Here is a 22244-nt window from a genome sequence, read left to right on the forward strand (position 1 = left end):
AGAAGGTGGATGTTGGTGTTGGCGAACAGCGTGCACGAGTTAAGCTTTTTTTAATTTGGCAAAAGTTTGAACTAGCCAACTAGCTCCACTGGTGGGAAAACGCATGGGACTCATGAGTTGTAGTGCTATCCTATTGCATGCAGAGGGAGTTTGAAAGACAACCGATTATCCCGCCCCTCGGACTGAGCACTGTGAATGGTGAGTCCCCAGCTTTTCACACATTTTCTGTGAATGCAAGACCTGCAAAAACAAATCAAATCAAAATATGTATCAAAATATTGACACAAAGTAAGCAAGGGACTTGAGGGAATAATAAGTGACCATCATAAGGCTACTGCTGCCATTAAAGGCAACCATTTTGTTATACACTTCTGTAAGCTCTTTGGATATATTGGGATAGCATGTCATGTTATAGGGAAATATAATGTTAGGCCTTTGCAGTATCCACAAACTGCACACAACATGTATCAGTAGCATATGTTCCCATTCTGGAATTTGGACATGAGAACAACATGAGAAGATACGTATGTGAGACATCCACTAGTGTGTTTAAAACATGACTGTATGTCCTTGGATATATGAGTTTAAATAGAAACAGTGTTTGCCCAGTGTTATGCACACTCTACAGATTGGTACTGGTTATCTACATGCAATACTGTAACTTCCCAGAACCTGCTCAAGTGTGCCATGTCTTCTCAGCAAAAGCTGTTGGGATCACTTACTGTCAAGACGTTGTGTATTCTTTCAGCCGGTTGTCCAGAGACAGCTGGAGAAATGGTCTGACAGGAAACGTGGGTGTTGTTTCCCCACCACCCTATCTCCTCCTATTCCGCCAACACCACCACCACCACCACCACCATAACCCTAAATATAGAGCTGTTAGCTGAGAAGCCGAGGTAAAAGTTTGTATGTGTGTGTTATGTGTGCCACATATAAGTGGACTGAAAGCTGCAGGAGGGAAGGAGAGAGAGAGAGAGAGAGAGAGAGAAACAGAGGGTGAGAACTGGGATACTTTTTGCTCTCTCTGTTCTTAATCTCAGTCTATGCAAAGACCCTTAGGAGTATAGTAGTATTTGGACTTTAAGTAATTTCTTAACTTAACATTTATTGTGCGTGTTACCAGTGAATTATCAACATGAGTGAAGAGAAAGCAGAGGTAAAGACTTTACCTACATTTGAAGCTGGCCCATTGGCTTCACCTGGAAACACCTATGCCCCCATCCTGAGCCGTAATGAGGCCGTGAATGATGCCCAGCGCCTCAAGACCTTCCAGGAGCTAAGGGACAAGTACGTCCTCAAGAAAGTGCTGTTTGAAGACCCACTGTTCCCTGCCAACAACAACTCTCTCTTCAAGACTCGCAGGGCTCCCCTTGATATTAAATGGAAGCGGCCGCGGGTAGGTCGTCCTGTCTCCCCCAAGGGGGATGCTACATAGCAAGTATCCTGTTTAGCTGGATAGATCTATGTCTTTGAATTTAGCCACAGATAATCAGGTAAAATCAGGTAACTAGACTGCATCCCTAAAATATATCTTAAGACACCATCATCTTGAAGGAATTGTGAATGTGAAAGTTTGCAGATGATGTGTGGGAGAATTTCAGAAGAGCTGGCATACTGCATCTCTACACTAAAAGCACAAGAGCTTCTTGCACAAGGGAAGGCTGATGGTACCATTTCTGTATAGGCCTACTTTAGATGTGCCACAATCTCAAATCTTTACAAACTCTGAATCCAGTTTCTGGCACTGACTGACTGAAAGCAGGCCATGTGCAGGTTACATATGTCAGAGTATGTTGCGTAACAGTGCAGGTCTGCTGCCGGAGGTAATATTATGGCAGCATGCCTTGTTAAGCCAATGCTTAAATAAATATGTGTGAGAGGCATTAGTGTTAATTTGTGCTGGGATGAGATCAAATACCAACAACCCATCATTACCCACCAATGACATGAGTATTTGTGGGTCAATGGATCTGTAGACCACATAGGCTGAGTGAGGGCGGGAAATGCCCAAGCTACAATGTTGGACTTTCCTAACAAAATGGCATCAATATCATCCTCTCTCAGCTACATAGTAAGTAATAAGTAAGCTATCTAAAGGCAAGTATTAGTTCTGATCTGTAGATATTTTAAAAATGGTCAGGTTTTTCAGTAATAACAGCAACTTGAATTCTATAATGGGAAAAAATCTGAAGAGCTTGCATCATAAGTGATAGAAAGCACCAAAGCACTTACAAAACTACAAACTAGCACTATCATGTAACAATGGCTAAGACAAGCCAGCTACAAATAGGTGCATCTCATTTCTCTATTTGTCTGTTCTCCCTTCCTCCCTCCTGTCCTAACTCCTCCTTCTAATTAAATTTGTGAAGGAAATGGGGAAGGAATGTAAGAAGGACAGAGGAATCAATGAGAGACAGATGTGAGAAATTAGATGCCCTGCTTTTAAGAGATGTTATTTACTGTAAAATGACAAAATGTATAATGAGTGTGCATGCCTGCAGGGAATTATCCTGAAGTGACATTCAAATCCAATGTGTCTTCTGTCACTGTAGCCTACCCAAAAGGGTTGTCCGTGTTCAACTCCTTGTGTTCAAGCATTTGATCAATTATGAGTCATGTTCCCAAGTGGTGTCAGGAGGGAAGTTCAAGTTGACGCTTCATAAACCTATTTCAGTTATAGGTTACGGGTGTAGTGACAAATTAAGTTTGGCTATAGAAATAGCGTGGTAAAGCCAAGCAATTGCTCTTAAAGCATCACATAATTTCAAGATAGAGTTTTGATGCCCATTGAAATAATGTCACACAACTCAAGTTATACTATTAAATTTATCCTGATTTGAAACCAGACCTTGTGGCATGAAGATCTTCTAGTCTTAACAGGTCAACAGCCTTGAGCCTTGAGTGAGTTATAAGGAATTTATTTGGCAACATTTGTCAGAATGATGCCTACAGCTGTGTGTTTTCCCTATGGAACAGGAGATCTGTGAAAATCCCCAGTTCATCATTGGCGGAGCTGACCGAACAGACATTTGCCAAGGAGACCTTGGTAAGATGCAGTCCTGGCTTCTGGTAACAGTCATCCAAACATAACAAGGACTTCCGTATTTTCCCCTACACACCTGATTGTGACAAACCCTTGAATCTGAAAGACTCAAGGAGATGTGGGAATATTGAAAGGAAGAGGAGGATTAACCTGGAACTGGCAACCTGACCAGTGTTTGAGTGAGGCTGACAGCTGGGTCCCTGGCAGAAGGGAGAGTGGGAAGGCTGAGTGGGCCTGGGGTTGGTCACTGGACGTGATTGACAGGTCCAGATGAAGGCATAAACTGAATCAGTGCCTTCAAGCTGTGCACCAGGGCTTTTTTTACCACCTGGTAAATGCAAAGGCTATGTAGGCGTTTATCTTTACTTATTCATTTGGCTAATGCATTTATCAAAAGCGACTTACATAATGTCAATTGTTATAAAGGCCAGTCTCCCCAGAGCAACTCAAGGTTACGTGCCTTGCTCAAGGTCACAATAGAGACCTCTCAGAGTTCTCTTGTAGAACCAATGGTCAATGTTCTTCATTGATAGCCTACTTATGAGAACATTAAAACTAGATCACCTTCTTTGTGCAGGGACACTAAAATATTCCTTAGACTAATCAACAGATATGGTGTTTTGCTTTGCTCTGAAAACTATGCATAGCCCTACATAATGTAAGCAGAACCCAAATTGACAATCTGCAACTGAATCTATATGTCTCTCAGGTAAGAAATCCATTCCAGCAAGACAGCAGAATGTCATATGTGGATATCATATGATTCCTATAACCCACTAGCCATCACCATCTGTAAAGCGTGGTTATTTAGGGGTCCAAGTGTGTTAACACTGGATTGGTTTCACAGCTATAGGGCCACGTTATTAGCCTGGCTACATACCTCCGCTCAATTTCATTTCGCTTCAGTAGTAGATTGGCACAGATGTGCTTTTAACAGATTTTTTGTGTAGAAAACCAACCAAGAGGCACCAACCAACCAGCAAACAGAGGGCATGGCTGAGAGTGATTACGTTACACTGGCATGGACTTTGAATTTGCTACACGTCCCCGCTTGGATTAAATGGAAACCTATGAGGCTGCATAAATGTGGGGAGCAAAAAGGGCTTATACTTATTAAATCTTTCATCAAATGTGAATAAAAGGCACAAAATAAGGTTGGTGTGAGAGTTATCTGTGTGTAAGTGGGATTTAGGAGACCATTACATTTCTATTTTTACTTTCCAGTTTACTAACTAGGAGTGCACCGAACAAAGTGACAGCTTTGTTTCGAGCTGCCTGTGGCTAGGTTTGGCAAGCTTAACTTTACATGTCATAACTAAACATAAGTCATACGTTAATTCTATCACTTGAAATACGAACATATTTCCTACAGCTAAAATTAGATAATTGGCTATATTAGGCTATACTGAAGTTCCACAGTTGTACATTGGAGGTTATGGTAAGTGTTAGCTATGAGCTAAATTTGTCCTCTACACTGGGCCCTGGGAAGCGAATTAGGTTGGTAATGTATAGTTTCTGCATGAGTCAGTTACATATACATATTTCTTCATAACCATTGTGTAACTGGTTGAATGTCCTGTGAATTGATAACTAGATGAAATGTGTGACTGCTGGCTGTCAATTGATGATATGATGCTAGCTGGCTTGTTGCACCTAAAAAGGGGTGTGGTGCAGAGAAACTTATTTGTATGATGATGATACACTGGTTGTTAGTGATTGGTTTAAAGGAATTCCAATGATTTTAAACGTCAAACAAGTGTTCACCCACCAGGAAGAAGATGTTTGCCATTGATGCCAGGCCAGACTCTTTGCACAAAGAGAAGAGTAGTCAAAAGTCTGGTTTACTGGGCTACCACGTTATAGCAAGATATATGACCTCTTTATATCTCCTGGCACCACATGCAATTGTCAGTGGCTTCTGAAGTTTTGTTATGAGTTGAATAGCAATTATTAAGAAATATTCTTCTGATATATTACAGGAGTCTTCTTGCCTCTGGATGTAGAGCTGAAATCTGTGTGTGATCTAGCACTGTCTAGCCAACATGCTGTGTCCTTCTGCAGGTGACTGCTGGCTTCTTGCAGCCATTGCTTGCCTGACACTGAATGAGAAACTGCTGTACAGGGTCATCCCACCAGATCAGAGCTTCACAGAGAACTATGCTGGGATCTTCCACTTCCAGGTACAGTGAGTGGGCCCACCTGAAATGATAATTTATCTGTCACAGCAGACAAATCCTGGTCAGCTATCCTCTGCAAATGACCAGAAATATAGAGGTTGGATGCATGGGTTAGTTGTATGTTGTTCTGTAACTGTGACTCACTACTCACTAAGATTTATAATGCACTGACTGAAACAACAGTTTTGGCGGTATGGAGAATGGGTGGACGTTGTGGTGGACGACCGAATTCCAACAAGTAATAATAAACTGGTCTTCACAAGTTCTGGGAAGAAGAACGAGTTCTGGAGTGCTCTTCTGGAGAAGGCGTATGCCAAGTGAGTGAGTCTTAATACACCAATCATCAGTACTGTACCATGTCACGTCACATTTTAATGATATGATTGGCCTCTCAAATCTGTGGAAAGGTCAGATATCAGAGACTATTCAAAGGAGGAACAGGCAGGCAAATTAAATCTGTAAAGATTAGACTCTGCTGTTGCTTCATTTCCATTCATTTTAATAATAATAGTACATTTGGTAACACTTTACTTGATAGTATCGACATAAGAGTGACATGACACTGTCATGAACACACAACACTGTCATGACACATGAAACCTAACCTTAATCCTAACCCTAACCTCTAACCCTAATCCTAACCCCAACCCTAACCATAACTCTAAACCTAACCCTAATCCTAATTTGTTATGACAAAAACCGAATGTCACTTAATAACAGAAGCGTTATGTCATAAACGTTTATGACTTGTTTATGACACATTCATGACAGTGTCATGTCACTCTTATGTCGACACTGTCAAGTAAAGTGAAACCGTACATTTTAATCATAGAGTGCCTTTCAAGACACCCAATATTGCTTCACAAATTAAACAAACCTCACCTTAGTTGAGTCCTTTTTTTAAATGACAAGATTGCTCCCTCGAACTCTTGACATTCAGTTCTCTGCATTTGCTCCCCCTCCTATGTCCCTAGGCTGCACGGCTCATATGAGGCCCTGAGTGGAGGGAACACTCTGGAAGCCATGGAGGACTTTACCGGTGGCGTAACCGAGTACTTCCACGTTAGGGAGACACAGCAGGAGCTGTTCCAGATCATGAAGAAGGCCCTTGAGAGAGGCTCGCTCATGTGCTGTGGCATAGAGGTGAGTCTATCGCAGAGAGAGAAAGCATTCATAGGCCCTCTCTCAGGGCCTGTGATATTCTAAAGAGAACACTGAAAAAGTCATCTGTTCTCATTTTATCGTATCAATTCACCATCAAATCAATCAACATCAAATCAAAATATTTCTGAGAGAATAAACCCTTGAAACAGGATGGAGTGTCAGAGTCATGGTTTGCCACCTGATCCAGGAACAGTAAAATCAGTGACCAAGCTAGATTTATTTGAATAGAAAGTTTTCACACCCCATTTCTGTTTTTTTTTTCCCTCTCAGGACTTGGTCCCACAGAATCGTGCAGTCAGAACACCCACCGGTCTGGTAAAAGGACATGCTTACTCCATAACTGGTGTTGAACAGGTGAGAAGAAGGCTATCTGTCTGATTATCTATATATCTAATATGGAAACTGTCTGTCATATACTCATATACTTTAAATCATATACTCAGATTTCCATTTCAAGGTGCAGTAAAAGTTGAGATGCACAAACTTAATGATCCTTTCCATGATAAACAATCTACCTTAATAATTCTTTTAAATGGCAGGATAGTAGGGACATCCAGATTCGCCTGATGCGTCTCAGAGATCCTTGGGGGGTGTCCCCACTCCCCACCTGCAAGTCTAAAGACTGGCCATCCCTTGCCTCTTCAGAGGAGGAGAAACAGAGGCTCCAGCCAGTTGAGGAGCTAGGCGAGTTTTGGTAAGGGAGAGGAATGGCGGTGTGGTTCTTGTGATCAACAAGACATACTTTGGACAAAAGCATTTGATAAGAACCATAAACATAAAGCACAAACATACACTTTAGTGATACATAGAGACTAGCTCTGGTGAAAGTTCATTCACACATGTTTTCAACCCCCACTTTGACTATCTGCTCAGTGAAATAACTGAATTTCATGAATCGTGAAGGAATGACCTGAATTTTTTGCCTTCTTATGTGCTCCTAGGATGTCTTATGAGAACTTCTACAATAACTTCACCCGGGTGGAGATCTGCAACCTGACCCCTGACACGCTGAAGAATGACCGCATGGAAAACTGGACAGTGACTGTCCACGAGGGACGCTGGGTGAATGGCTGCTCTGCTGGAGGCTGTAGGAACTTCCCAGGTGAGGTCCAGTGAACATTCACAACACATTAACACAGGGGCTCTCAACCTGGAAGTGAGATAATTTGGTTACACTTTACTTGACAGTATCGACATAAGAGTGACATGACACTGTCATGAACGTGTCATAAACAAGTTATAGATAGATAGATAGATAGATAGATAGCTAGATACTTTATTGATCCCCAAGGGGAAATTCAAGGTCTCAGTAGCATACAGACATCACACACAACATTCACGGCAGAAAAGTAATTAAAAGTATAATTAAAGTAATTAAAAGTATATAATATAAAAAACACAACTAAGCAATAAGGACAGTAGAAGATAAAGAATATACTAAAATACAAATTATACTAAATAACACTAAATCTAAATCAAGTCTAAAAACAGTATCCACATAGTGGGTGATTAATCATGAGGCGCTTGCAATGACTGAGGCAGAGACTGAGCCTGTGATTCTCTGTGCATACAGTAGTAAGGTAAGGTGCTCTGTGTGAGTGAGTGTCATGGTGATGGTGCAAATGAGTAAGTCCAACAGTGCAACAGTGCAAGAATAAAGTCTAGAGACCAGCATAAAATAAATATGGACATATAAGAGAGTAGGCAAGGTAATATAAAAAAACTATAGAAAAACTATATCTATATAAATGTTTATGACACAACACTTCTGTTATTAAGTGACATTCAGCTTTTGTCATAACAAGGGTTAGGATTAGGGTTAGGGGTAACACTTTACTTGACGGGTGAGTTCATAACACATTCATAGCAGCTGTCATAAACTGCACATAAAGCATTCATGACTGTTTCATGAGACATGACTCAACATTCATACCAAACCTTTTATGAATGTGGAAGACAGAACGATGACAACTTGTCAAAATAAAAGTCCAATATCGTATTTGCGTAACCTGGATACCATTAATTTAATCTCTCCAGCCTTTGTAAATATTTCATGAATATCTTATGAAGTTTGCATCGAATGTCACTTTACTATACAAGTTGTGAACATTCAGCTGACCCGTATTTGTAACTGGAACGGTTGGACATTCCTAGTAACAAAAGATGAGAAATCATCTGCAAAAGTTACATCATAAAACAAATACATTTTTATGAAACAAAAATTATTTGCTTGACCATGTTCTGTCTTTTTGCCACTGGAGTAGCCCATTGACTCAGATGTGACGTGATCAGGTTTGGACCAAAAACGGCAATGCTGCTTTTTGACTTTGGACTTTTATTTTGACAAGCTCTCGTCATTCTGTCTTCCACATTCATGAAAGGTTTGGTATGAATGTTGAATCATGTCTCATGAAACAGTCATGAATGCTTTATGTGCAGTTTATGACAGCTGCTATGAATGTGTTATGAACTCACCCGTCAAGTAAAGTGTTACCGGGTTAGGTTTAGAGGTTAGGATTAGGGTTAGGGTTCATGTCTCATGACAGTGTCATGTCACTCTTATGTCGATACTGTCAAGTAAAGTGTTACCGATAATTTCAGGCTTTTGGAACCCGTGAATATAATAATTTCTTCTTATACCTCTTCCCACAGACACTTTCTGGACAAACCCTCAGTACCGCATTCGGCTCATGGAGGAGGATGATGGGGGGAAAGGATGTACGATGGTCATAGCTCTCATGCAGAAGGAGAGACGAAAGGAGCACCTCATGGGACCAGTTATCCACGCCATTGGCTTCTTTGTCTATGAGGTGCTTCAGATTTCCTACTGGACATAATATGCTATAAAACGCTACAACATGCTATAATATAATATTTTAGAATATAATGTAATACAAGACATCCTTCTTGAATAAGTATGATCTTAGGAAATTAGTGCTTTTTTGTTCACTCCTGTTTATATGGGATATTTTCCCAAACAGATACATGGATTAATCTTGCTTCACTGTAGGGTACTAACAGATTTAATTGTGACAATGCCTCCTTTCATTATTTCAGGTGCCAAAGAAGGTAGGCCCATTGGGGGAGAACCTTGCCTTTGGTTGCTGCGTTCCTAAGTAGCTTGTGTGTATCATGGGAAGTTGGCACAGAAAGAAGTCACTCTTCAGTGACTCAGTTGAAGATTGAATTAAGATCTTGAATTAACAAGTTATTTCACTGTGAAAATATGGCTTTTGTTGAACTACCAAGATGATATTTAGAAATGAGGGACAGTAATCATCTGTCAGTTTGTTAATATGTTTCACTGTCTGTGTTTTCCTTGTAGTTACATGGCAGTAACACGCCACTGTCTAAAGCGTTCTTCCAGCAGAACAGCTCAGCGGCAAAAAGCAAGTCTTACGTCAACCTCAGGGAGGTCACTGAACGCGTTCAGCTGAAGCCTGGGGAGTATGTCATTGTGCCCTCAACCTTTGACCCTAACCTGGAGTGTGAGTTCATTCTCAGAATCTTCACAGAGAAGAAGAGCACATCAAGGTAAGAGGGCATGAAGGGTTGATTGCTGTTATTTGGCTGTGTATTCAAGTAGCTCTAAAGCTGTGTTACCATGGTGATGGCTGACAGCTGGCCTATGCTTTCCTGTTAGACTGATCGAGGATCCAGTTCAAGCTAAACGGCCGGTGAGTGATCTTCATCCTTCTGACCTGTCATTTTTATAATCTACTCTAGTCTGAATTGAACACCTTGATATCCTCATTTTCTTGTGAATACAGTAATTTCCTGTGTATTAGCCGCATTGTGTATAAGCCGTAGGATAGGGTTTTATGCAAGTTAAAAAAAAACAAAAAACATATTAATACCATATTAACTGCCCCTGTGTATTAACTTCATAGGTGAAGAAATTTTGCAAAATCAATATACCGCGGCTAATAGTTGGGAAATTTTGGCTGTCCTCAAAATGTGAATTGGTTCAGCAGTATTCACTGGTATATTTTCCCACAGTATATTTGTCAGTTATGTTATAGGAAAAACATTGATATAATGAGGTGTTTAATTAAGTGTTTTGGTATATCCACAGGAAACCATGGAAAAAAGGAAGCTTAAGGTATGATCACTGGTGGTCCGCAAGCTAAGTGGTCCCCGAGCAGACGTGGTAAAATATAATATAGATGAGTTGTTTGCAATATTGAACCAACTTGTATGTAAATCCAAACAGTTCTGCAACACTGTCTATATAAGATATGCCAGTTTAAATCATATAAATCCTCTGAAACAATAAGAAAAGTGCAAAGACAATAAGCAAGGTGGTTCAGTGAGTAGGCCTATTGTGTAGGCTGATATACTGTTGAAGTAGGTCTAATCTATTGTTTTTAGCTAGGTGGTCCGTGCGTTTTTTATTGGTTAAATGGTCCTTCATCTGAAAAAGTTTGAGAAACACTGGACTAGAGCAAGATTGAATAATTAAGCTTCAAGTAATCCCTGGCATTCTGATCTAAATGTAATATTGTAAAGCTTGTCAAAGATCCTACTCCTTTTTGTCTTTTCTTAATCATATTTTGGTTCTTTTCTTCATACCAACCTATTTATTATTCATGTGTATTTGTCATCATGACATTATCATCAAACATCAATCTGTTTATCCAGTCATATCCATTAATTCATGTCTGCATAAACATACCTGTAGTAGGCTATACTTCTTCATCTTTGTGTAGCTTGGCCAACCTCCAGAGGAGAGTGAGGAGGACAAGCATTTCAGGCAGATCTACCAGCAGATTGCCGGGACGGTGAGTTTATAATGAGTTTATGATAGAAAAAAAATCAGATGTATTTAAATGTAATTAAAATGTCCAGTTTGGATACCCACCTATATGATGCTCGCTCACTCACTCTCTCTCTCTCTCTTTCTCATCCATTCTTTCTTTTTTGCTATTGCCCAAGCAGGACATGGAGATTTGTGCCAATGACCTCAAAATTGTTTTGAATGGGGTTGTAGCTAAGTGTGAGTTCCTCTGTCACATCTCTGAGCCTTTACGTCTTGAAATACTAACCTATTAACACACGGTAGCATTTCTATGACTTGTCAAGTTATTTTCTTATTTTCTGCATCCACTGTCATTTAGACATTGACCTGAAGGCAGCGATCTTCAGTTTGGAAAGCTGCAGGAGCATGATCGCTCTGATGGATGTATCCTTCACAGATGTTAAACGTCATAATGTCATAAAGCCTTTGTTGTGCAGACAAGTTCACTACTAATCTTCCTGTGCTTACTACTACATTGTAACAATAAGCCCAGTTGTAGAAAATCTAAAATGGTTAATAAACAGTAATGTATAGTGTTTAGTAGAGTATAAATGCAGTACTGAGCTTTACAACAGTACTGTAGCTACATCTCCCATCATCTCTGCTAGTCAAAGATGTCTTCAGTAACCTTCAAATCAAAATCATATTCACTTCAGCAAATGCCTTATGCAAGTTTAGATAGTGCTTTTATTCCTTGACTATCTTCTCAGACAGACGGCAGTGGCAAAATCAACCTGCAAGAGTTGAAACACCTGTGGAAAAAGATCAAGCAGTGGCGGGTATTCATAATGTTCTTATGTGACCATATATAACCACAGTCATTCATGAGTCCGTCCCCCCCCCCCCCCCCCCTAAACGGCACCCATCTGTTTCAGTCTTGAAACTCGGATGTACATTAGGATTGTCTCGAACTTGTTCTGCAAGCAGGTAAAAAATCATGCTTTGTTGTTTGCTTTGCAGATGATCTTCACACACTACGACGTAGATCAATCTGGCACCATTAGCAGCTTTGAGATGAGGAACGCTGTGCAAGATGCAGGTCAGGCTAGACTGTGCAGTTCCTTGAAAACCTTAATGGAATAAGGCTGCATAATATATCATTAATTTATATGTAGCATTCATGCATACCAATCCCATGAACATACCGGTATTTCAATGCTGGCTGGTTTCAATATTGAGGCATTTATATTTATAAAATATATATATTTTTTTCCATTTCTTCCATGTAGGCTTCCGTCTCAATAACCAGCTGTATAACATCATAACCATGCGTTATGCAGACAAGAACCTGGAACTGGACTTTGACAGTTACATCAGCTGCATGGTTCGGCTAGAAGGGATGTTCCGTAAGGAGACCTTCTGTTGTACTCTTAGAACACTATGGATTCTACAAAATACCAGCTAGCTTTTTCTGAGCTGTCATTGTTGCAGCACTTATCAGTACAGCAGAGTGCTTATTCCTTTATTAGCTTGGATTATGAAATAGTGCAGAATGCAGTGTATAGACTTGTGTAGACATCTGTAAATAATATTTTATCATATTGTTAAGGTTAATGAAAATATTTTTTCTTTTTGGTATGGTGTACTGAAAAGCCCTCTTATTGGTTTCTACACAGGAGCATTCCAAGCCTTTGACAAAGACGGAGACGGTGTAATAAAGTTGAATGTTGTAGAGGTAAGATCGTCATACTGTCTACTGGGAGTTATTCCAGAAAGGAGGTTTAACAAACATTGAGATTAACTCTAAACTCTAGGTTGTCTAAACCTGTGAGCTGTTGGTTCTAAAACACCGGTTACAAATTATATTAGTTAAATCAACCCTGCGGTGTTGCTTAACCTAGAGTTGTGCACGTTCACAACAAATTTATAAAAACATCATCTATTGAGAGACGAAAACCAATGAGTGAAAACGGCGAAACAATGAGCACAGTATTTTTCATAGGTGGAGCAGCAAGTTCTCCTCGAAGCTTATGAGGAGAGAGCCATAATAACAAAAAAGAACAATACTTGCACGTTTGCCGAGAAACGAGACCTTGCTTGGCTGATAGGATAGCAGATTGAATAGCCTATTAATGTCAAAAGCACAATATGCATGCACTGAAATCTCTCCTTGAGTATCCCAAATGTAATTTCTATTTTAACGCAGGTTCTGCTTTGGGCCATGTTAAACCTTGTTTGCACTCCAGCATCCGGATCAGGGTAGGCTATGGGGTGATGAGTGTCGGAAGGCATGGGTATCCTCTATCTCTCAAGATACCCATCACATTATCCTGTAATTGCACATATAGCATTAAGTTAGAGCCTACACATTAATTAGCCTGCAGTGGATCTGATGATATTCCCATAAGGTATAGGCCTAACGCACCCTGTTGAAATTGTTGTTCAAATTAGATTCCCGGTACATCCTGGAATCGTGCACTGCACTCACCTCTACGTTTGTGATAAAATGAAGCATCATATAATAAGGTGAAGCATCATATAATCTGGCAATTATTAACATAAAAATGTTTTAAACATCAACACTATTAAGAGAGCATCCACAAATATAAGTGGCATATAGCCTATCCATTAGACTTATTTGGACATTTATGCTGTGGAAACCTTTCCTATTGACATAATCTGCCTTGTTTATGAATGGCGCTTGAATGGGCACTTGCGTCCCATCAATGCAGCCAATGACATTAGAAAAGCCTGAAATAGCCAAAGCCCATTAATTGAAAGCTCACCAGTAAAGATAATTTTGGTGCAAATTTAGGAAACTTAAAACAAGTGATGTTGACCTGCCAGTTGCTGAAATTCCACTTTAATGATCCTTGTGGGTTTGTGGCTAGGAAAATGAATGAAGTTGCGCAGAAACCGCTTTAGCGCAATGCAAACTTTACACACCGACCGTCAAACAGTTGCAGATATACTCTGCCTCTCCAACACTGTACAAAACACTCCCAGTCACACACAAAAAAAAAAAATGGGAGGGATGCACATCATTTGGAAAGAACTGAAGGTGGGTCCACAATGCGTAACATTAGAAACATAGGGATGAAGAATGTTGTTCAAGTATATTAAGGATTTCGCTGAAAAACGGTAGCACTCTCGCAAAAACTTGTTTGGATAAGACAGGATATCATGTTGTGGTCTTATCACCCTCTCACAGTTAATAGCATGGATTATCTGTGCTTCTCTATCAATATAGGACCTTCCTCAAAAACAAACACCATTGTGCGGAACGGAACATGCACTTAACTACCCGAACACGACCTGAACAAAACATCCCCCTTATCTAGTTTAGAGCCGAACACAACCTAAACAAAATATCCCCCTTATCTAGTTTAGAGCCTATGTTACCATAGTGACTTACATAGCCAGACCATTTTGGAACTGAAAATCCAGGTTTACCGCTTACTCTGGATTAACATACCCAGTTAAATCAGTAAACCTGCTTTCTGGAATACCCCCCTGGTCTGAGTGACAATGCCAGTTTATGCCTTTGTGTACATGTACTGTACTTCTCACTCACTGTATTCTCTCTGTAGTGGCTGCAGCTGACAATGTATGCATAGATCTCTGTCGGGATGCACAAGACTGATCATCATGGGTTCTATGGGAATGGCCCAGAAAACATTTTTATTTCATGAAACCTCAAGACTGACCAAAACAGGTCTTAAGTAAACTGGAGTGACAACTTGCAATTGACAATACTTTGTGCTGCTCTATGGATTCTCCTGCCTTGTGAACTGAGCTAATGGTTGGATGTGAAGTCTCAAGCTGGTTTGGAAAACCAGGCCAGTGACCTTACAAACTACAATCTTACAAGTACAATTGACTTATTATTACCAATTGCATTTTTGTAAAAAAAAAAGTGATACTAAATAACTGATTGCATTGCCTTCATTCAGTCTGTAACTAAACATGGCTATAATATCAAAGAAGTAGAACATAACAGCGAATGCATTATAATGATACCAAAAATATTTGCAAATATCCATCAAATGAAAAAAGCTTTTTTAATAAACGTATTATCAAGGCAAAGCATTGCAACCTGTTCTCAGAAAGCCAAATGTCATAAACAATGGATTAATTATACACTGGTGATAAAACATAAACACCAAGTATGGCACAATGCATGTTAATAAATTATGTACAATGTATTTAATGCCTTGATAAAAAAAAAAACACGTTTGGACAACGTTTAAACATAACAAGGGTCATTCTCTTCCCCATTTAATTCAGAACAGAGTGCATACTTTATTAGAATATAAAATTTGCTCTTTCCAACAATGACGGGGGAAAAAAAAACACTGAAAAATCTTTTGTACATTTAACTTCTTTTCCCCGACCCCAGTTTCCCCATAGCTTGTTATATGATTAGTGAGTGAGAAGAGCCTTGCCATGCGAGTGTCCCTAGAGTCTGGTGATGCCACACCACACTTCCCAACAGAAGGGAACTGCTATGTGCACCCTGACTGTGAGTGAGAGGTCAAGGGCGCCCTCTGGTGTAAAGGAGGGGTACATTCATCCAAGTGAAAACTGGATGAAAATACTGAAATTACCATTAAAAAGGGAATGCTCCAAAAAAGTGTCATGCTGCTCTAGTCCTCTTCAAGTTATCAAGTCTTGGATAGCATTATACGAAAACAAAAGGCCAAACAGGAAACAAACATATGGCTGAGAAGCGAAGAACAAGTGCCACTCTGACAAACATGCATCAGAGGGCTATAGGAGAAACCTCGAGGCCCTGACCTGAAGTAGGGCTGGCCGGCTCCTCTTTCATGGATACGGCCAGCTGTGTAGCTTCATCCAGCCCCATTGTAGATGGCGCACACTTTGCAACTTCATTAGGGACGTCAGGTGAAGGACCAGGAAGTGCATCAGGCTGCGAGGAGCTCAGAGGCTGGGGGGATCGCTCTGGGCTGCGCTTGGTTTTCTGTTTCTCTCCATCATCTGCGCTACTCCCACCTGCGGGGTCGCAAGCGGGACAAGGAAACATTACAAGGCTGATTGGTGATGAGGCTGTACAGTGGGCAACACGTCAGCTTCATGGAAGACTGGCAAACTAATAATGCCACTAAATGGATTCTCAAGCTCCATACGCATACTGTTAATGCATAATGTGTCAAAGTTGGAGAGTACAAGAGGTCCTTGCCTCGCATGAACCTCAGGATCTCGATGCGTTTGGCCCTCAGTGCATTAATGTCACTCGCAGTCTGGCAAAAGAGCATAATGGTTAAACAAAATCTGTACCCTCTTCCATTTCTTCATCATCACTATCGGATCCTATGGATGTCATTTCAGGCACACGCAGCCACACACACACACACACACGCACGCAGGCACACATCTTACTGTTGCGCTTACAGCAAAGCAAACTCACCTGTTCCCTGACCATCAGGAGTTGTTGCACCTTCACGTAGGCCTCCTGTAAGGTGCCACGCGCCTGGGTCAAACTGTCCTCCAGATTTAGCAACGAGCTGCTCAACTCCTCCTCTCTCAATGACACCGCCAGCAGCTCATCAACCTGCCCTGCAATTGGCCAGTGCGGTTGTAAAAGTCAGTGATTTCAATGGAGGTCTCCAGATGTCACAGTTATAGCATTATAGCATTATATCTAAAACAAAATGTTTCCTCGTACTCTCTTTTTTGGGTTTTGCTCGTTCTGATCCAGGTCGGTCCTCTTTGTCATGGCATGATGATTCAGCAGGTGATGGAACATCCTAAATAAAATGAAAAAGTGTTACACATATACTACTGAATATTTCCAGTTTATATTCCATTTTTTTCCAGATATACACAGGCGAGGTGTTTCCTAGTGCTGAAGGTAGGGAATTTCCCACAGCGGTCAATCAACAAACAAGCCTATTAACCATTAAAAACAAATTCAGCAACAAAGCTACCTTGGTGGGCAGAAAAAAAACATCACCAACAGAACAGCCTTTGAGATCATTTCACTGGCGTTATCAAGCATTATTATACGGCTCTCCACAATGCTAGTAGAACGCTCCATTGACTTGAATGGGATTTCCCAACGTTCTACGGTAAAATATTTTCATGTAATTACCGCTGCAAACATATAATTACCGCTGTCAATGGCAACGGGTTTTGTGCTGCCGATTTAAGTGTTTCATATCATTCCGCAAGTAGTCCGGTCACTTCTTGCATTGGAACTTCATTTAAAAGTGAAAGCAGACGGTTGATCAGCTGTGTTCTAAAGAATGTTTGATTCAAGTTCAGCGTGTGTTGCGAACTATGGAGTTTATTTTTTCGTTTTGGCAAGTAGCCATATAATAAGCGGGAAAATAAGTCCCTTCAGGGCGAAACAAGACCCCTCCGCTGGCGCGTTGGGGTCCGGTTTGCCCTGTCGGGACTTATTTTCCCAATAATGACCGGCGTTCTATACAATTCCCTTACGGAAATTAAACAGCAGTGAAGCAATGTACCTGCGAATCCCTCTGACCCCAATCATCTTTCTCTATCTTCACAAAGACCCCTGCAGGTCTGTGCGGCCCAGTGTCCCCGTCCACATGCCCAGCTGAGGGCTCGTGGTCTTCTAGATAGGGTTCCTCAGGCACTGGATCCTCACAGCACATTGGAGAACCGCTGGTGTCAAAGTCTATAGAGTCCCACTGAAAGTCCTCTCCCAAGGGCAGGTCCTGGACCTCCTCCAGGTGAAGGTCATCTGGGAGCGGCACTACTGGACTCACCAGCTCAATACCAAACCTGTGGAGGAACATTGAAGCCGTTTCTATAAATGCTGTTCTTTGTTTGGATAAAATGCTAAAGCAAGCTCTGTGTGGAAGATACTTATTTAACTGATCTTCTACTATATAATCTTAATGAGATGATAGACTTCTTAATTTAACAAAGATCTTTTAAAAAAGCAAAGGTACAGTACACACAAGTCCCAATTGAAGCAGACACTCAAGGATCACAAAAGCCATTTTAAGCAATTACACATGGCGTGGTAAAACATTGCCAAAATCAGCCTTGTGCTACTACTGTAAGACTGGCTCACAGAAGTGGAAAACTCTTCAAAAGCTTCAAAAATAAAAGTTCCTAGTATTACCACATATTGGTTCCATCTGTGTACTTAATACAAGTTCACTAACTGGCTGATCTACTTGGCTGAAGAGAACCCTGGGGATCACATTGACCAGTGGCAAGCGGCCAATTTCCTATTGGTCGCTATAGTTCCACAGCGGAACAGTTGTAGCGGCAGCGTTAAGCTAGGGTCAAACAATTTGAGCCTTGAACATAGTTCAACTTTCAAAGCGTAATGCAATGTTTGTGTAACTTAGGGACGAGATAGAACTTCTTTTGATTTATTATGGTCTGAGCGTTGTGTTAGGCTTTACAGCTGGCGCTTCGTTATTTTTCAATGTGATCCCCAGTTAACCATAGTATCAGCTTGTATAAGTAAGTATAAGTATATATACTCTTTTGATCCCGTGAGGGAAATTTGGTCGCTGCATTTATCCATATCCGTGAATTAGTGTAGGGAATGGTTGGAACAAACACGTGGTAGGACTTTCTGAAGCTGTGTGACGTAGGCGTTCTCTCACCTGGGCATGCCCTTCTCCCTCAGCCTCTTCTTCTTGTGGTACTCCTGGTAGAGCTCCTTCCAGTTAACCTTCCTCTTGGCCACCGTGGAGTTGATGAGCTTCTGCAGCGTGGGCCTCAGGCCTGGCCCTGCCGCCACATCCTTCTCCGCCTCGCCCGCCTGTGAGCTGCTGAGCGTCCGCACTCGCCGCGCTGCCGTCAGGTTGGGCTCGTGGTGAGCGCCGCTCTTGGCGCTGAGGCGGCTCAGGTCACGTTTGAGCAGCTCGGGGAGACCCAGCCTGCTCTGGGAGGAAGAAGGTGGGTCAGCTGCACTGCTGCTGCTGCTTTTAGGGGACTGCGCGGGCTGGAGAGTCTCTCTGGAGTCGGAGTTTGTGGTTTCTTCATCCTCAACACCGGTCCCTTCCTCAGAATTATGTCCATCTCCATCGTGCTCGGTCTTTAGTTTCTTTAGCACCCTGTTGTGCCCATCATCATCTGTGGTTGAGGCGCTGGGGGGTTGCAGATTGGCCAGACCTTCCTCATCCAAGGACTTCCTGATTCGCCGCAGAATGGTGGAGATGTGCTGCACGTGAGCTTTGACCAATCCCGGTGCCCGGGGAAGGTCCTCTTGGCGATTGTGCTCGGTTGAGGAGCCAGGTGGTCCTTCGCTTGGGTTCAGCGGCCTCTTTCTTGACCTCTTTGCCTGCGGTGAGGCATTTTGTTTGCCGTCAGCAGTTTCTGTGGAAAGTGCACCGGTATGGTTGCTGACCTTGCCCTTGCCCTTGGACGGCCCTGCTTTGACCGCGGGTGGATGTGCAAAGAGCAGGGCCCCGACTGGGGGAAGCAGATCGTTGGTGAAATCCAGACTAAAGTCGATCTCTGAGAAGAACTGGCTTGCAGACGGCCGGTTGCCACACCCGCTACTTTGGAAAGAACCCCCTTGCTCTTTGGATCTTGCAGCGTGACTGCTGTGTGGCTCTGGTTCTGAACACACAGAACCGGTCCTACTGCTTCCGGCTCCATCTGCCTGTGAGCTAGAGACCTCCTGATGCAGAGCGGGCCCGTCCCACTCCCTGTTTGAGGAGCTCGATGGGGAATCAGGTGACAGAGAACGCCCACGAGGTTCGCCGCCTGGGCTCTGACTTGACCTGTTGTTGTTCTCCTTGTTCTGTTGGTGATGTGGATATGGATGTGGATGTGGATGCTGATGTGTACTGTTGGACTGTGTGCCTTTACTGTTACAGGCCTTTCCCTGGTGCCTGGCTTTCCGAGCATTAATCTTTTCTAGTCTTCTCTTGGCCCTGTTGAAAAAACAATGATGCTTCATGAGTTAAGTCAAAGATAAAAAGCAACCATCTAGCCTACAGTATGTGACAACTTATATAATAAGCCCTTTACAGGAAAGCGTAACTTCTTTGACTTGGCCTCACTTGTTCTCGGTGTTCAGTCGGTCACGCTCCCTGCACAGGTTAATCAGGTCAGGAGGGGTTGTGTACTTTAGTGCCACATTCGCACCACTGCGGCGTTGTTTTGCCAGTGCAGCGATTTTCTGTTTGTGTCCTGGAGTTCCAACATGCTGCCGGTAGAGTGTTAGGCCCTTCCATACACATCCACAGACCAGGCAATGGTGGGGGCGACTCCTGAATTAATAGAAATGAAAATCGATTCAACAAATATACTTAAACAGAGGCAGAACTGTGTGGACTACAACAAATATAAACAGTTTCTCAAAGCTCTTTCTGCAGAGGTGATATGTTGTGCAGAGGTGACATGTTGATGTTGTGCAGACACAGTTTTCTGTTTGCTTTGAGTTTTCAACTAAGGTTTCCCAAAGCCCTCTCAAGTTTCAGGAGGTAGTTCTCCGCAAACATGTTGAGAGTTACCTTGAGATGAAATGTTTACACAAAATCCTTCAAATGTATCTGTTCAGACAGCTCTGTATGTTCGCCACATTCGTTCACGTCTGTTCAAGGAATTTGAACGCACCAGTCAGAGGTGTAAAAGTCTGACTTAAAGTAAATCCTGCCACATATTTGCTCCAACCATTTACTAAATCAGCTGAATCTAATTAGTATGTCTTATCAACCAGATAGATCAGTTAACTAGTGAAATCACCTGTGTTAAAGGGACACCAGGCAACGTTTTCGTGTTAATTAATCATCTTCGTAAGTCGGTATATGGTTAAATGACTCATTACGGGGCGAATGAAGGCTCTCTCGCCCGCCCCTACTGCCTGTAGGAAGAATATCCCACTTGCAAGTTCGGTGTATCCTACCCGCCGACCGAAGCAGGATCAGTTTACAGCACAGAGGCAGGCTAACGAAACGCTAGAGATTGTTGCAAACATGTGTATAATGGCAGAGCCGGCGAAGAAGCAGCGAAAACCCTTGACGGAAGACGCAAAGAAAAGGAAAAGAGCTTCAGACCGAGCGAGGGGGAGTTTCGTAGAGAAAAAGCATCAGGCTTGCCTGGTGTCCCTTTAAGAGCACAGGTAGAACCAATACATGGTGACACATTTGCCATCACAGAAATCATGAGGATTTCCTTGGCTTGACTTGGTTCTTACTTGTTATATAGTTGTTCCAACACAAGGTGATGGGTAACACCATTCATGTGTTCATCTACCTCCTGTGGGTATCAGATGAGAGACGTTAATACATGACATTATATTGCATGCATAATGGTACAGAAGACACATCAAAGTCTAGACCTACAGTCAAACCTAGGATATTCACAGTACTTTATCACTTATAATATAATATATTATCACTTATAATATAATATATTATTTTAATATATTATAAGTTACTTATTATATAATATAGGCCTATACTGGGTGTAGGTAAAGGTTGTTAAGATAAAAGTAATTCTTACCTCTGCTTTGTAGCTGTGCGTGCAGACATAACATTTCGTCAAGCCTTTCTTTTTCGGTGCCTTCGTCATCTTGATAACAGCTCTAGTTATGCATTAATGAAATATTTCACCGATGATAAGATGCTCAGTGACATCTTACTGGCTCGGAGACCATAGAATGACAACACATCTCTGAATATATTTTATTCTGAAAAAGAAAAACTATACAGCAATTCTCTCCAGTTACAGATACAGTTCTCTGCCATTGCAGATTGCAAAATGCATTTTAGGTGGTATTTAAGTCAGTCAGGCAGCTAACTATATTAGCATCTGCAAATGTTACTTACTTTGACTGCACTGCAACAGACAGCGTGCGACTGACTGTAAATAGCGAACCTCTTGAAAATATAGATATCACTCAATAATTCGTATTATATACATAACAACCGAGGGAATATCATTATTTTCAAATGCAATGTTTCAGAGCCAAAACCACGGCCAAAACTCGCATCCATGGACGCCATGTTTTTGCTGCAACGCGAGAAATCACACACGTGCTTGATGACTAGAGCTCTCAGTCAGCCCACTGACACTCAAGGAGCCAATCGCATTAAAAAGCAGCCTTTGCCTGCGCCTAGTCCTATCTGTATACCAACTTACTACAATCTATCGTAGACAA

At 41.7% G+C, this 22244-nt stretch overlaps 2 protein-coding genes across 4 annotated transcripts; one reads left to right on the forward strand and one right to left on the reverse strand.

The window, feature by feature from the left end:
* Positions 1-1135: 1135 nt before the first annotated feature.
* LOC143110345 (calpain-3-like) lies at positions 1136-14739 on the forward strand. The gene is made up of 21 exons (XM_076273215.1): positions 1136-1396; positions 2977-3046; positions 5105-5223; positions 5404-5537; positions 6195-6363; positions 6655-6756; positions 6924-7078; positions 7326-7486; positions 9037-9194; positions 9442-9453; positions 9710-9918; positions 10028-10061; positions 10460-10486; positions 11094-11165; positions 11323-11380; positions 11502-11566; positions 11893-11961; positions 12143-12237; positions 12404-12528; positions 12799-12857; positions 14713-14739. Exons 1-21 carry the CDS (start codon positions 1136-1138, stop codon positions 14737-14739), a joined length of 2181 nt encoding a protein of 726 aa, XP_076129330.1.
* A 430-nt stretch (positions 14740-15169) lies between these two features.
* On the reverse strand, positions 15170-22090 carry znf106b (zinc finger protein 106b). 3 transcript variants are annotated; one of them, XM_076271774.1, is made up of 10 exons: positions 21913-22090; positions 21587-21668; positions 21279-21340; positions 20143-20352; positions 18736-20013; positions 17614-17893; positions 16809-16890; positions 16551-16699; positions 16323-16383; positions 15170-16135 (listed from the first exon to the last, which is right to left on the reverse strand). In XM_076271774.1, exons 2-10 carry the CDS (start codon positions 21653-21655, stop codon positions 15885-15887), a joined length of 2442 nt encoding a protein of 813 aa, XP_076127889.1. In that variant the 5' UTR covers positions 21656-21668; positions 21913-22090; the 3' UTR covers positions 15170-15884. The 3 variants fall into 3 exon arrangements, with proteins under 3 accessions (XP_076127889.1, XP_076127887.1, XP_076127888.1); XM_076271772.1 differs by having other exon boundaries at positions 21587-21773; XM_076271773.1 differs by having other exon boundaries at positions 21587-21787.
* Between the last annotated feature and the right edge of the window lie 154 nt (positions 22091-22244).

This window comes from Alosa pseudoharengus, unplaced genomic scaffold (assembly GCF_046254945.1).
Source record: "Alosa pseudoharengus isolate Yale_2024_CS ecotype anadromous, Long Island Sound unplaced genomic scaffold, YU_APseudo_1.1 YU_APseudo_1.1_scf_7, whole genome shotgun sequence".
Taxonomy (NCBI): domain Eukaryota; kingdom Metazoa; phylum Chordata; class Actinopteri; order Clupeiformes; family Clupeidae; genus Alosa; species Alosa pseudoharengus.

Coding starts and splice junctions, on each gene's coding strand:
- znf106b (XM_076271774.1), bottom strand. CDS start 21,655: ATGACGAAGGCACCGAAAAAGAAAGGCTTGACGAAATGTTATGTCTGC. Junction 21,341..21,586: donor CGCACAGCTACAAAGCAGAG/GTAAGAATTACT, acceptor TGATACCCACAG/GAGGTAGATGAACACATGAA. Junction 17,894..18,735: donor AGGGAGAAGGGCATGCCCAG/GTGAGAGAACGC, acceptor GTTCCTCCACAG/GTTTGGTATTGAGCTGGTGA.
- LOC143110345 (XM_076273215.1), top strand. CDS start 1,136: ATGAGTGAAGAGAAAGCAGAGGTAAAGACTTTACCTACATTTGAAGCT. Junction 9,919..10,027: donor GAGAAGAAGAGCACATCAAG/GTAAGAGGGCAT, acceptor CTTTCCTGTTAG/ACTGATCGAGGATCCAGTTC. Junction 11,166..11,322: donor ACCAGCAGATTGCCGGGACG/GTGAGTTTATAA, acceptor TTGCCCAAGCAG/GACATGGAGATTTGTGCCAA.